We start from the raw sequence: 16,107 nt of genomic DNA on the forward strand, positions 1-16,107 counted from the left end.
GTTCTACATTAATTTCCTTATTTCATTCTTTTTATCGAAATTTTCAAACGATTCATTAACAATAGAGGTGATTCTAGCGCTCGGCGGCCGCTGCCGCGGCACGCTTCGCTCGCCTTCGCGCATTAAGGGTCACTGTTCTAACCTAACCTAACCTACTTTTTTCTGCAATACCTACTTTTTGCAACCATACTATTTTCTGCAATGTTTTACATAAAATTATTGTGAAAACCATGATCATGTGCCTTATGCTTTGATTTGTGGGTAACGGTGGGTAAGTATGTGAAGTGTCAATTTGACCAAACAAATTATTTGGGATATAATATTTGGCAACATAAAACATTTGCTATATAAACATTTGCCAAGTAAAATTTGGCCAAATGATAATTTGACCAAATGAATTAGTTGCGAAAAGTACAGTTGCTAAAAGTTCATTTGGGAAATGAAACTTTGGCGATAAGTTGTTTGCGAAGTGAAATTTGGCGAAAAGTAATTTGGCCAAACGGAAGGATACCCAAACGGATTACTAATGTTTGGCCAAAAAACGTTTCCCAAATTATCACATCGCAAACAACGTTTCGCAAATTTTCATTTGGCAAATTCTCATTTGGCAAAACAACTTATTGCAAACTTTTAATTCGCAAATGTTGTTTTTGGCATATTATTGTTTAGCAAATTATTGTTTGGCAAAGTATGGTTTGCCAAATGTTTCATTAGGCAAAAATATTTCACGATAAACTATTTACAAAATAATTTGATTGGTGAATAGAATGATATTATACAAATTAGCTTGTGGTTATTATTTTGTTTAGTGGGGAGTTAATATAAAATTTGTTCTACATTAATTCATTCTTTGTATCGAAATTTCCAAATGATTCATTAACAATAGAGGTGATTCTAGCGCTCGGCGGCCGCTGCCGCGGCACGCTTCGCTCGCCTTCGCGCATTAAGGGTCATTGTTCTAACCTAACCTAAAGCACAGAATAAGTAATAGTACAGGTACAGAAGGATTACTCCGCAAGACGATTTAAATAAATGCGAGTCTTGCTACGACGCGATACAGTGGAATTCAGCTCGCACAGCACTACGTACCTACAATTTTATTCACCTACAAGTTTTGTCTCTTTCTATCGCGTGCCTCTGAACTCTTCTTACGCTGTTAGGGTTGCTGTCTAGTGAAAAAATAATTATTCTACTTATTTGTAATGAGGTACGTATGTAGGTAAGTATGCATTCATTATGGAAAACCTTCATAGTAGGTTAGGTTCCTATACTATCCTAAGAATTATTGATTACCTACATGGCCAACATACCTTTCAGCATCTTTGGGAAGCGAAAAAAATAGATAAATCCGGTAGATTACTTTTCGAATTTAAACACCCGAACGCCGCACAATATTTCTTTCTCTTTATGTCCATTTTTAAATAATACTTCGATCATAGAATTATAATCATACTACAACGCACGCCAGCGTCCTGACGAGTGCGCGCGTGACACTCGACTGATATAATACCCGCCGGCGGGGCGCTTCGCTGTAGGTAATTATCGGATGTACCGCGCGGAGTGAGCCAGGCCTGCCTAACCTACTATTTTCTGCAATACCTGCTTTTTTCAACCATACTATTTTCTGAAATGTTTTACATAAAATTCTTGTGAAAAAACCATGATCATGTGCCTTATGCTTTGATTTGTGGGTAACGGTGGTACTTACCCACCCAGTATGTGAAGTGTCAATTTGACCAAACAAATTATTTGGGATATAATATTTGGCAACATAAAACATTTGCTATATAAACATTTGCCAAGTAAAATTTGACCAAATGAATTAGTTGCGAAAAGCACAGTTGCTAAAAGTTAATTTGGGAAATGAAACTTTGGCGATAAGTTGTTTGCGAAGTGAAATTTGGCGAAAAGTAATTTGGCCAAACGGAAGGATACCTAAACATTTATGTTATGTATTTGTAAGTAGTAATAGTTGATCTGAAACTTAATATTTGTTTCGGACCACAGATCACGGTTCTAGTACTGTTTTAATATAAGAATCTGTATATAAAGGTTTATTGGTGTTTACAATAACTTAAAAGAAAACACTATTTGTAAAACTTGATTTATTTATCGTAAATAATGTAAAAAACTTAGTTATAAAACTATTGATTTCAATATATTACTATGATTATAAGTAGACTTTTTTGCATTTGGTATTCCCCTATGAAACATTGTAAATGAGATTTTGGGATTTTTATTTTATTCCCAAGAAACGAGTCATTTTCTCATAAAAATCTAGCCCCTTCTAGCTGTTTACAGCTGCTAGCTGAATTTAAACTATAACTTTAAATAATAGTCACTTTCACTGCTGCATTCTCATAAGAAATTATATTATGTTATCAATTAAGTTGTTTACAACTTGAGGTGGATAATGGAGAATCCCCCTTGTAGAGAGGCATTGAGTGATGTGACACGACTGAGTTACTAAGCCTAACAAGAGTGACGTTTGGCGGTCACTCCCACTCCCAGCGGTGGAGCAGCGGCGGGAACATCCAGCGGTCGGGGTGGCCCACGTGGGAGATCGTGGGACCTAAGTCGAAGTCGCTCCACCTGCGAAAGGATCAGAGGAAGGTTATTGCATTGGCCAGAGAGTGTTAGAGATAATCTATCTCTATTAAGGCCGATTCGACCAAACTTTTATCAGAGAATAACTGCTGGTTTAAGGCCTCAGCCTCGAACTTAGCGGGCAGCGGGGCGGCGGCGGCGGCGGCGCGGGAGCGGCAGGATTTTATGCGTAAAATCAAATAGACCGGTTCTCGAAAACAGCGGCGCGGCAGCGGGCAACGAGCGGGCAGCGGCAAGGGAGCGGGCAACGAGCGGGCAGCGCACTCCTTCTTTTGCCCACAATAAATCGAGCGTTAGGAATAAATTTGAATCGAAATAAAATTGTCGCCGTTGTTCAGACATTTCGTTTGCGAATAAAAACAAATATCTCGACAACACAACCCCGAACACAACACTTCGCCGCTAAAGCGCCGCGCGAGCTGCCCGCTTATTTCGAGAACGGGTCTGCGTTTAAGGCCTCAGCCTCGAACTTAGCGGGCAGCGGGGCGGCGGCGGCGGCGGCGCGGGAGCGGCAGGATTTTATGCGTAAAATCAAATAGACCGGTTCTCGAAAACAGCGGCGCGGCAGCGGGCAACGAGCGGGCAGCGGCAAGGGAGCGGGCAACGAGCGGGCAGCGCACTCCTTCTTTTGCCCACAATAAATCGAGCGTTAGGAATAAATTTGAATCGAAATAAAATTGTCGCCGTTGTTCAGACATTTCGTTTGCGAATAAAAACAAATATCTCGACAACACAACCCCGAACACAACACTTCGCCGCTAAAGCGCCGCGCGTGCTGCCCGCTTATTTCGAGAACGGGTCTGCGTTGCCCGCCCCGCTCCCGCGCCGCCGCCGCTCCCGCCCCGCTGCCCGCTAAGTTCGAGGCTGAGGCCTAACTGGCACATTGACAGATCAGTATGGGAAATTTGTCAAAATGTCGAATATAGTTCCAAAATACTGGACTGTCCTGTCGATGACATTGACAGCGGGGCGCCACTGTCAATACCGGATCGCTGGTTCAGATTTTTGCCATGTTGGAAACCATATAGTTGAACGATGGTAGCGCCCCCCTGTCATTGAGTTTGGTGGGACAGTTCAGCGTGGGTCATCTATAACTGACGATTTATTCTGAAATGAATATTTACTTATGTCCAATCCACCCTAAGAGTGTGTGTTGCAGAAAACATTTATATTGATCAATTAATTTTAATGAAGGTTTCCTTATTTGTGCTCACCAGTAGGCGCCACTCACAGGCGAGGAAGGTGTAAAGACAATGGCGCCAACTGGTGAGCGCTGACGCGGTAGGCAGACTACCACATTTGCAATCACTAGGTTGGCGCCACTGTCGAGTGAGGTACTATCACTCGCTGTCGCTAGTGGTGTCAAACCCTCGGTAATTATGTAGTAATCGATTTAGTATCGACACAAATTGGACTATCGTTAGTTTATTTTTGTGATAATAGTATCGATTTATAATAATCTAGTTCTCCAATTTTGTAACTAGATGAAATCTTCATCAAAATCAAAGCAATACTATCTTGATTGACTTCAGCCCCCCTAGACAAAATGCAGTTTTTGATCGAATCGAAATTCGAATCTGTCAAAACTCCATACGAAAAAATGCCTATTGACCACTTTTCGACTGGTTTGCGATTTTAATGTGCACTTTGTCTAGACCAGTGGTTCTTAACCTTTAAGTCGTGAGGGACCATTTTACCAAATTTCTGTCTTGTCAGGGACCACGGAAGGTTAGACAAACTTCGTGGGTGCACAGTAGATAGATAAACTGTGGTGGGTGTTTCAAGTAAGGTCATTTTGAGAATAAGAATGTTTTTTTCAAATCCTCACGTCACATCACTTGTTTCTTACGATGTCTTCGCGGACCACTTGGAATGCCTTCAGGGACCACCAGTAGTCCGCGGACCACCGGTTAAGAACCACTGGTCTAGACCCACTGGCTGTCATTGTGACTCACGCGAAGGGCGGGATGCCCCGGGAGATGTTGTAGGTGGGGCTGGCGACGGCGGCGCCGTGGCTGCGGTGTCCGAGCCCAGACTATAGGACCCACGCAGTGGCGGCGTAGCATGGGTTGGTAGCAGCCACGGCGCCACGGACGCCAAGATCACGAGCGCCGGCCTGCGCCCCGCCTACCAGTTCATCGCCGTCGCCAGCCCCACCTACAACATCTCCCGCGGCATTCCGCCCTTCTCGTGAGTCACAATGACAGTCAGTGGGTCTATAGTCTGGCTCGGACACCGCAGCCACGGCGCCACCGACGCCAAGACACGAGCGCCGGCCTGCGCCCCGCCTACAACATCTCCCGGGGCATCCCGCCCTTCGCGTGAGTCACAATGACAGTCCGTGGGTCCAGTAGCGGCGTAAGGGGGGGGCGGTGGGGGCGGTCCGCCCCGGGTGCCAAGCATCAGGGGGTGACACAAGTCGCGCAGAGCCCCGATTACGGTAACTTTTAACGTCAACAATCCAGACACGCTTCTCGATTCTGCGATACGATTGGTCGTTCAACAGCGTACGTCAGCTGTTTTGACCAATCGTATCGCAGAATCGAGAAGCGTGTCTGGATTGTTGACGTTAAAAGTTACCGTAATCGGGGCTCTGCGCGACTTGTGTCACCCCCTGATGCTTGGCACCCGGGGCGGACCGCCCCCACCGCCCCCCCCTTACGCCGCTACTGGACCCACGGACTGTCATTGTGACTCACGCGAAGGGCGGGATGCCCCGGGAGATGTTGTAGGCGGGGCGCAGGCCGGCGCTCGTGTCTTGGCGTCGGTGGCGCCGTGGCTGCGGTGTCCGAGCCAGACTATAGACCCACTGACTGTCATTGTGACTCACGAGAAGGGCGGAATGCCGCGGGAGATGTTGTAGGTGGGGCTGGCGACGGCGATGAACTGGTAGGCGGGGCGCAGGCCGGCGCTCGTGATCTTGGCGTCCGTGGCGCCGTGGCTGCGGTGCCCCAGCGCGCGGAACGGATACGTGCCTGGAGGCAGAGGATAATAAAACTCATTTATTTATGCAAGTAGGCTTTTAAAAAGCACTTTTACACGTCCCAGAATTAACCCTACTACTGCTTCAGGACAAAAAGTGCTGAGAAGATGCCGTAATAAATATCGATACACTTAATTAAAGTTATCTTTAATTAAGTGTATCGATATCAATTGGATAATAAGGTAGTTGACACCTGTTTGCTTACCATGAGTTTACATTATGTGTGTGTGTGTGTGTGTCAAAAATCTATAGAGATTTTGGTTCTTAAAACTAGCCGTTCGGGGCGCTGTACGATTGTCTTTTTTTACGCAGTCACTAGCGAGCACATCTAATGGAAATTCATGGTAAGCACACTGCATTCAATTGATATGTTTTTGGTGAGCTGTGAAATCGAGTGAGACTCCTTAGATTTTGAATGGCAAAGATATCTTATGACGTCATTTGGAAATAGTGTTCAAGAAGCTCGTGCATCGTATTCGTATCCAGGTCGGCAGCCTTTCAACATTGGACACATCTTACTGCGAGCAGCGCGCGAGCGGGTCGTGCTTGAAGTGTGACGTCACTCACCGCCGGCGGGGTTGAGGTCGTTGCGCGCCGAGATAGCGTTGCAGCCGCTGTAGGGCGGGCTGCACTGCGAGCAGCGCGCGAGCGGGTCGTGCTTGAAGTCGTTGTAGCGCATTGTGTCGTACATGTCTTTTAGGTTGTTGATGTCAGCCTGGGGATGGAAATAGAGCTCCGTTTAGCAAGAAAAGTAAGCCAATATACGTGCCGCTGCACGGCATAGGTGTCATTCGCAACTGCGGAGTGGCTCAGATTACACTGCATCATGGAAAAATGCGATTATTTTCGTCCGCGCACATTCAAAGCATGTACGGGTTCATTGGCGAATCTTTTTTTTTATGTGACAGGAGGCAAACGTGCAGACGGATCACCTGATGGTAAGTGATTACCGTCGCCCATAGACACCCGCAGACCCAGGGGCGTTACAGGTGCGTTGCCGGCCTTTAAGGTGAAGATACGCTTTCTTCTTGAAAGCTTGCAAGTCGTATCCGTCCGGAAACACCGCAGACGACAGTCCATTCCACAGTTTGGTTGTTTTCCACGGTAATATCCTGCGCCGCAGGCCTGTTCTGGAGGAAGAAAGAAATAAATACCCACCTGTTTCTGCTTGAACATCTTGGCGCGCGGGTTGGTGTGGTACCCGAACCAGTCGCCGTAGGTGTCCACGCGCACCTGCCCGCCGCTCAGGTTGAAGACCCGCGGGAAATACGCGATGTTGTACGAAGGGAAGTAGCTGCTGCGACGTAGCAGGCCTGGGCCCCGATTGCGCTAAATATTTTCAACTACAACGCGACTATAGTCTGGTCCGGGAGCACGTAGAATTTTGTCCAATGACCCCAAGCTACCCATCCTTATCGCTCGCGCGTAATTATGTTGCTGTCACGCTCGCACACTCACTGCAGGCGCCCGTCCCACAGTCGCGATTATAGACGACGAACGAAAATCACAAATTCGTATCGCGGTGTCGCATTGACAGCTAGTTCAAACGAAAACAAAACGCAACTGCTTCTTTGTGTAAAAGCTAAAAGAAAGCTACTTTTTCCAAACGCCTTCACGAACATTTGCTGTGTTTTAGTGAAAAAATAAGGTTTTCGGACTTTTTTAATGGAAAGTGATTAAATCCGTTGTTTTGTCTTTGCGTGAACTTTACCGCGATAAAGAATTTGCACCTCAGCTGGAATGAAAAACGGAGCGCAACTGGTGAAGAAGCGCCAATGTATTGGAGACGTTAAAAAATGGCGCAATCGGGGCACTGTGGAGTGGCTCAGACCACATTTCATCATGGCAATATGCGATTATTTTCGACTGAGCACATTCTAAGCATGCACGGGTTCATTGGCGTATCTAGGGTTGTTTTCCACTGTAATATCCTGCGCCGCAGGCCTGTTCTGGAGGAAGAAATAAATAAAAAACTAACCTGTTTCTGCTTGAACATCTTGGCGCGCGGGTTGGTGTGGTACCCGAACCAGTCGCCGTAGGTGTCCACGCGCACCTGCCCGCCGCTCAGGTTGAAGACTCGCGGGAAATACGCGATATTGTACGAAGGGAAGTAGCTACTGCGACGTAGCAGGCCTGTGCCCCGATTGCGCTAAATATTCTCAACTACAACGCGACTATAGTCTGGTCCGGGAGCACGTAGAATTTTGTCCAATGACCCCAAGCTACCCATCCTTATCGCTCGCGTGTAATTATATTGCTATCGCGACTGTGGGACGGGCGCCTGCAGTGAGTGTGCGAGCGTGACAGCAACATAATTACGCGCGAGCGATAAGGATGGGTAGCTTGGGGTCATTGGACAAAATTCTACGAGCTCCCGGACCAGACTATAGACAACGAACGAAAATCACAAATTCGTATCGCGGTGTCGCATCGACAGCTAGTTCTCACGAAAACAAAACGCAACTGCTTATTTGTGTAAAAGCTGAAAGAAAGCTACTTTTTCTCAAACGCCTTCACGAACATCTGCTGTGTTTTAGTGAAAAAATAAGGTTTTCGGACTTTTTTAATAGAAAGTGATTAAATCCGTTGTTTTGTCTTTGTTTGCGCGTGAACTTTACCGCGATACCATTGCACCTCAGCTGGAACGAAAAACGGAGCGCAACTGGTGAAGAAGCGCCAATGTATTGGAGACGTTAAAAATAGCGCAATCGGGGCACTGTGGAGTGGCTCAGACCACATTTCATCATGGCAATATGCGATTATTTTCGACTGAGCACATTCTAAGCATGCACGGGTTCATTGGCGTATCTAGGGTTGTTTTCCACGGTAATATCCTGCGCCGCAGGCCTGTTCTGGAGGAAGAAATAAATAAAAAACTAACCTGTTTCTGCTTGAACATCTTGGCGCGCGGGTTGGTGTGGTACCCGAACCAGTCGCCGTAGGTGTCCACGCGCACCTGCCCGCCGCTCAGGTTGAAGACCCGCGGGAAATACGCGATGTTGTAGGATGGGAAGTAGCTGCTGCGACGTAGCAGGCTTGTTCTGGAGATAGAGAAAATTGCAATGGGACGTCAGACAAAAACAAGCCTTAAGAACAGTTTTTTAAGAGTGGAATTCCTTGTTTGTTTTTGTGTTCCCGAAATTATACAATCATAAGGACTTCAAGGCACGAGTAAAAAGGTATTCTGCAGGGCAAGCTTAATCTATCATCAGATTAAGCATAGATTTTAGTGCAAATACAGTAGCCACGTGACGTGCACACGCGACGTTCTGATACAATGTTACCAGTGTGAACAAATGAGTAGGTCATCTTCATAGAAACGCACCGAGCGCGGTTTGTATGTGAGCGCGCGCCAATACGTATTGGCGCGCTCACATACAAACCGCGCTCGGGCGTTTTTATGAAGATGATCTACTCATTTGTATTTACTCTGATGTTACTGACACGCCCGGCGCTCACCGTGCGCCAATGTGAATTTTTATCTCCACGCCCACCGCGCCCGTCGTATCAAAGTAAACAACTTTATCTCTACACGCATAAGGACTAAGTTCGCTTACAAGTCTGCTGCTTCTGTGTACCCCGGTAGTTGCTCCACGACCCACAGCAGGCCCGGTTTGATCACGCCGGCGGCCCGTGACGTGCGCGGCTTAAACTTTTTGTAGTCCACTATGTACCTGATATGAATAATGCAATAAAGAAATATTTATGGTTGAAAAATAGCACCTATTATAAAACAAGGACATAATATTGAGATGTAGTATTTTTAAATCCGGGTCCACACGGGTGTAATGTTTAATGTAACACGAATTCTACGGCACTACGAGCATTACATGTAAAGTATTTCCATTACATCACACGATACATTTCATTAAGCGTTACAATCGTCTGGACCCGATTAAAAGGTAATTTGTGATTTGATTTTAAAAAAATCTTTCTTTTAAAAGCGTTCTGGCGGTTCAACATTTTGTATTAATACGATCTGACCCTGCCGGCACCGAACAAAGAACGCAAACCGCACAGGTGACAGATTGTCTTGCCCGTGACCATGTTGTTCATACATGATGCACTTTGAACTGACCGCTGAAAGTATGTGAAAGTGACACGTCATTTCCGTACACGCTACATGATTTCAAGGGCTCGTACGCACCACTGGTTGTTGTAGGTGCCGCTGTTGTGCTTGCGGAAAAGCTGCACCCAGTCGGCACCCGAGCGCGCCAGCCGGTTGGCCACCATCGCGCGCGCGTACTCTAGGACCTAGGCAAAAGAACCCGTTATATTTCGCTATCTATTCTAATATTATAAATGCGAAAGTAAGGCGGTTATCACACTGCGCCGCGCTCCGCCGCGGAGCGCGGGGCGACAGATTTAATCATTGTATGCAAGTACCTCAGTTTGTATAGAAAACACGCGCGGCACTTCACACTGACAACGCGTCCGCGCGCGTGATTTTTTATATGAAAATCACGCGGCGCTGTGCGATAACCGCCTAACTCTGTCTGTCTGTCTCTCTTTCACGCCTAAACCACTGAACCGATTTTGATGAAATTTGGCATTGAGATAGTCCCGGGAAAGGACATAGGATAGTTTTTATCCCGGTTTTTGGAACAGCGTTTCTATTGTTCGGTATATTCGTATTTCATTGAAGGTCAGTGGCAGTAACTCCCAGGATAGCTAGGATCCTCACACTTTACCAACTTGAGTTAAACTTTGAGTCAGATAAATTAACATTCTTATACAGACACTAAATAGGTACACTTACACGAGTTTATAGAATAGGTTACGATAAAAACCTACACACGCGATAAAGTTTTACTGTGACAGACAAAATTCCACGCGGGCGAAGCCGCGGGCGAAGCCGCGGGCGGAAAGCTAGTACTGTATATTTGCCACATAACACTGTTATGTTCTGCTATATTGCAGCGCTTGAGAGATATTACACTGTTACTGCGTTATACCTAAGGCTAAGGCGTTCTCAGCAGCAGCCCATATGTTGTCCCGAAGTGGTGGTAGGGCAAGCTATATTTGGGACGAGTGTAAGTGCCATGGAAGGGGCCTATGTACTGAATAAAATATTTGAATTTGAATTTGCTACTATGCTAGGCTATACTTCAGGTTCCACTAGGTATCACGACACGACGTATAGGTCGCGCAAAGAAAGTTGAGGCCATCAAAACATTTTTTTTAATAAGCTGTCTGCGCTGACGTCTTTGGGTAGTTGAACTGATAAGTGCTTTCTGTTTCGCTTGCAGACATTTAACAAGAGGTAGGTAGTGTATTCAATATTTGAATTAAAATGTGTAATGTGTTGCTTGTATTCTGTGGGCTGAGTGTGAGTTTATATCAAACGTGCTCACTAGTGAGCGCGTTTAAAAATTGTATGAAAATTTTAGTTTTTGATAGTTTCCCGCTAGGGGCGCTGTACAATCCGTCATACTGTATGACGGATTGTATGACTCATAGATTTAATTTCATTTTTTGACGCGCTCACAAAAAACTCACACTCAGCACTCTGTATTCAAATATTACATTGCGCCTCAACTTTCGTTGAGCGACCTGTAAATCTGTAACAGTGAAGCTAGCTCAACAGTCATCTGTCATCATCAGGCGCAGCGTAAACATGTCCAAGGATATTTATTTATTTGTTTATTATCTCACCTGTCCGACGGGGTGCACGTGGCGGAAGAGCGTGCGGTTGCTGTTGCCGATGGTGGTCTCGGCCGCCACCAGCCCCGACGACAGGATGTAGAAGTCGTCTGTGGACTGACGGGAACACGGTTATTGTCTATGATATGATTCGGCGTTAAAGAATGACTATAGATCGTTTCATCGACGAAGACGCGCCCCACCATTCTTCCGCTAATGTTTGAGTGTTACGCACATTACAATAATGACGCTCGGATTGCTCGGATCAAACTCCCCGCGCCCCGCGCTTCCCTCGACCAAAAATTGATAGGATATAGATAGGTAGAAATCGTGGATGAATAAAATCATAACCCTCCTTGCTTTGCCGTAGTCGGGTAATGAGCTATACATAATATTCTGTAGAACAATTTACAAGACTGTGATTGGTTCAAATATTGAAATTCGAATCATCGACATGATAATTTCAAAATAGTTACCCATCCTCACCCGACCGTAAATCTAAGTCCAAATTCCACAAACAACATTTGAGTACTTGTGGGCGTGGTCATGTTAGTTTAGGCGCAGACCACAGATTTTTTGTTGGCCGTTAATTGAGTTAAGTCGGGCTGTTAATCAGTACGGAGATGACGTATGAAAGTGCGCACATTACGCCGATTCGGTATCGACCGATTCTTCATACAAATTAGAATCGGATCGTGCCCAACTATCGGCCAACTAAAAATCGGTGGTCTGCGCTTAGGCTTATGCCTTATCGCAGTGCAAATCGATCCATCAGCATTTTGTCCTCCCTCTTTCCTTAGTTAGAGTAAGCGCACACCGTTGATTTTTCGTCGGCCGATAGTTTAGTCGGACAGTTGATCAGTATGGGCATGATGGGAGTGCGCACACTACGCCGATTCGATTTCGCCGATTCTTCATACAATTTAAAATCGGGCACAACTATCGGCCAACTAAAAATCAACGGTGTGCGCCTACTCTAAAAGTTACTATAATTAATTAATACTGGTTGCCATCAGCATATAATATAAACAAGGGAAGTGTGTTATGAGGAAAACATTGTTTATCATGAAGCCTATTCTTAGGCGCAGACCACCGATTTTTCTTGGCCGATAGTTGAGTCGGGCTGTTGATCAGTATGAACATGCATGTAAGTGCGCACATTACACCGATTTGGTATCAGCCGATTCTTCATACAAATTAGAATCTGGCCCAATTATCGGCCAACTAAAAATCAGTGGTCTGCGCCTAGGCTTATGCCTTATCGCAGTGCAAATCATCCATCAGCATTTTGTCCTCCCTCTTTCCTTAGTTACAGAGATGCCACACGGGCGTTGACGTTGCGGGAGTTGCCGCTCCATTGTTCTAGCTAGAATCTAGATATAAATCTGACGCAGGGGCGTCCCTGTGGCATCTCCCTTATTCCTCCATCCACCAAAACTTCACCATTTGATGTTCACCTACCTGCACAAACGCAGGGTAGGACGACAGCGACATCTTGTATCCCGGGATGAGCTCGTTACTTCCGGGCGCTATCCGGTATTTCAGCACGTACATCTTTTGGAAGCGCAGCATCGACTGGTAGCTGAAGAATTAAAGCTTTATCAACATTTCATTCCAAATAATACTATAATAGTAAGTCTGAATTGGACCGCATCAACTTAATTAAAAGAAGTTGGAATCTATTTGAATACTTGCAACATAAATAAATTTTATGATTTTTTTATTTTATGACCCAAGTCTTCATTACCCTGTCTTGTACCGCGTGACTTGCACTTGCAAGACATACGTTAGTTAGGTTATAATTGCCTTGTGTCATGTGACCTGCGAGATTTCAGGTCGGTCATTTATGTTCATTGCTCCTGTATCGACGCAGATGCTCATTGCCTGTACCGCGTGATTTGCGAGACATAAACGAGACGACGTAGAGGTGAAGCAAATGCTGTGTACCATTGATTTGAAAGACAGGTAAACCAGATGTTCACTAACCTGTCATCTATGATCTGCGCGACGTACCTACGGGTCGACGCAAATGTTCATTGCCCTGTACCATTGATTTGAGATCAGGTCAACTAGAGTTTCACTTACTAGTTTATTTTTTATTTAAAGACTATTGCACACACATAAGAATGTTCCGTACAAAAAGGCGAGCTTAATGCCATAAGGCATTCTCTCCCAGCTGACCTTGAGCAATACAGAGAATTTGAGTAGGCGGTGCTAAAAAGCTACAAAAACGTGACGCAATACCACGTGACACATAGTCGACACAGGTGCCCTATCTTGTAACGCATGACTTGTGATACATTCAGGTCGGGTGTCCACTGACCTGTTCCACGTGACCTGGGACACGTAGAGGTCGGAGAGGTCGGGCAGCAGCTTGACGAGCCCCGAGCAGTGCTCCGGGAACAGGAAGCCCTCGGGCGTCTCTGGCGGCATCGTCAGCGCGAACGCCAGCTCGTCCAGGTCGCCCAGCATGTTTATCCATCTGTAAACACAATAGAATAGACTTTATTGATCACAGTAATTATAAACAACTAGCGGCCGCCCGCGACTACGTACGCGTGAATCCCTTTTTACTTAGGGGTGGAGTTTCATAAAATCCTTTCTTAGCGGATGCCTACGTCATAACATCTATCTGCATGCCTAATTCCAGCCCGATCCGTTTAGTGATTTGGGCTGTGCGTTAAGAGATCACAATGTCAGTCAGTCACCTTTGCGTTATAATAGTTTAGAGCAGTGGTTCTTAAGCGGTGGTCCGCGGACCACTGGTGGTCCCTGGAGGCATTCCAAGTGGTCCACGAAGACATCGTAATAAACAAGTGACGTGACGTGATGAGTCGAGTCAATACATTGCAAAGACTCGAGTTCGATATCTCTCAAAAGGGTGCGCAATGCAGGAACACCGGACATTATAGCACGACGTGCATTTAAAAAATCATCGCATCGCAACGCCAACGGATCGTTTTCGAACAAGTGATGCAATAGCGAGCGAGGTGGGGTGGTCGCGACCCAAGCACTATGTATAGTATATCCGGCATTCGTCGTGGCTACGTTGAACCATCACGTCTACGCTAGCAAAACGTCGACACGTCTAAAAGACGCTAGAGTGGGGGGTCCCTTAGATAACCAGTATTACCCTTGACAGACAAGGTACTGTCGACTATCCTGTAGTAGAATAACATTAGGTAGTTTAGATACTCACATTATGTCTCTGACGGTAAGCAGCTGGTAGGGGTCACTGGTGGCCTCATTGTACCCGATGGCCAAACCTTCCAGTTGAATGTAGTACAGTTTCATCTGGAACAGTTTGAAGATTAAGTATGAATATTTTTTTACCAAATCTAAAATGAATTCGTTCTCAAATTAAGTTTAGGTTAATTATAAACAAAGCATTCCTCTTTTCAGAATAGAGATACCAAAATGTGAGTCAAAGCTTTATGATAAACAATGTTTTCCTCATAACACACTTCACTTGTTTATATTATACGCTGATGGCAACCAGTATTAATTAATTACAGTAACATAAAATATCCTTTTGTTAAAAAAAAAGTTGTTTGTTTATTTTTTACTTGCCTGATACCAGTAAGCATCATTAGGGTGCTGGGACACCATGGAGGCAATGTAGGCCTCATTCTTATCCACGAACTCCTCAATGAGGCCGCAGACGTCTGTCTTATTATAGCAATACCTATAACAAATATTGAATTGTGGAACACATGTGCCATAATTGACCCACATAATGTAGGTCAATATTTAAATTGTTTAATTATTAATCATACCAAATTATTATCTAGTAAAAGCAACTTTTAATATCAATTGACAATATTTACAATGAAATATTAAAGACTCTCTATCCACACTCAATACATCCAAAAGTGGCTCGGTTAAGGCTTTTAACATAAATTTTATTTTGTTGATCTGTCATTTATTGTAAGTTTATATTAATGTGAATTTAGAAACTATTTTATTGATAAAAAATCTTTGATGTTTTTGTTTCTTGATCAAGGGCTAGATAAATAGCTCTCCATACCCTTTCATCATGGAAAACCTTGGGGGAGGCCTTTGTCCAGCAGTGGACATCATTTGGTTGAAACGAACGAACAAACCCTTTCAAGACATTCTGCCAGTGCATCCAGATGAGGTCCCGCGTGAGGAAGCCCTCCAGGTATCCAGCCGCGTACGCCTGCTGCTCATCACTCGAGTCCCCTGACGTGTGCAACTCCAGGAATGCCCAGCTAAAATGTTGTTAACAAAACATTCAATTAAGTTATTAATTACAAAAAATTTAAGAATAAGCACAATACTTTTAAAAAGGTAGGTACTTGCAGGTTTAAATGGCATATGATGTGATAGATAAACAAAGTCGATGTGTGATGTGACCTATCCTATTCTAAAACTAATATTAATGAGATCTTTCCTTCCAATTTAAATCATCATGTTTACATTATTAAACACAGCTGTTTTACTTAGTTCTAGTTAGTTCTAGTTAGTAGTTTTAGTTAGTTGATAGATAAACAAAAATAACAAACCCAGTGCTGTTGATTTCGTTGCTGTATGTAGCCTTTGCGACGTGAACATCCGGGATGTCCGCGAAATAATCAGTCACGGTTATCTCAGCTTTGTTGCCCACCCAAGTCACATACCCATATTTACTTTCCGTGCCAATAAATAAAGCAAAAATACAAAACAAAAAAAATTTCAATGAACCACCCATGTCGACCACTCTTGCTGAGAAATCACTGGGTAATGAAGCCTCTAATGAGAGCGCGAATGAGTAATTGCAACTTAATTAACATTTATCACAATTAAATAAGGCCGCAAGTGAATAAATATAGATATTGCTAATCAAAACAACTTTTGAAAACACGGGGCAGTGA

The 16,107-nt window shown here is 44.7% G+C and overlaps 1 protein-coding gene across 1 annotated transcript; it reads right to left on the reverse strand.

The window, feature by feature from the left end:
- Window positions 1-1,953: 1,953 nt before the first annotated feature.
- On the reverse strand, window positions 1,954-16,103 carry LOC114361100 (putative phospholipase B-like 2). The gene is made up of 13 exons (XM_028316027.1): window positions 15,760-16,103; window positions 15,337-15,465; window positions 14,804-14,918; window positions 14,433-14,527; window positions 13,557-13,715; window positions 12,695-12,815; window positions 11,246-11,350; window positions 9,738-9,844; window positions 9,148-9,264; window positions 8,472-8,631; window positions 6,158-6,305; window positions 5,438-5,582; window positions 1,954-2,592 (listed from the first exon to the last, which is right to left on the reverse strand). Exons 1-13 carry the CDS (start codon window positions 15,942-15,944, stop codon window positions 2,496-2,498), a joined length of 1,683 nt encoding a protein of 560 aa, XP_028171828.1. The 5' UTR covers window positions 15,945-16,103; the 3' UTR covers window positions 1,954-2,495.
- Window positions 16,104-16,107: the final 4 nt, after the last annotated feature.

Source organism: Ostrinia furnacalis, unplaced genomic scaffold, assembly GCF_004193835.3.
Source record: "Ostrinia furnacalis isolate ACB-3 unplaced genomic scaffold, ASM419383v2 OfSCF5405, whole genome shotgun sequence".
In the NCBI taxonomy this organism is placed as follows: Eukaryota; Metazoa; Arthropoda; class Insecta; order Lepidoptera; family Crambidae; genus Ostrinia; species Ostrinia furnacalis.

What these genes read in the sequence shown, in the direction of transcription:
- LOC114361100 (XM_028316027.1), bottom strand. Translation starts at nt 15,944, where the DNA reads ATGGGTGGTTCATTGAAATTTTTTTTGTTTTGTATTTTTGCTTTATTT. An exon ending in ACGTGCACCCCGTCGGACAG is followed by an intron (nt 9,845 to 11,245) that starts GTGAGATAATAA and finishes TCTTTTGCCTAG; the next exon opens with GTCCTAGAGTACGCGCGCGC. An exon ending in CGACCTCAACCCCGCCGGCG is followed by an intron (nt 5,583 to 6,157) that starts GTGAGTGACGTC and finishes CTCTGCCTCCAG; the next exon opens with GCACGTATCCGTTCCGCGCG.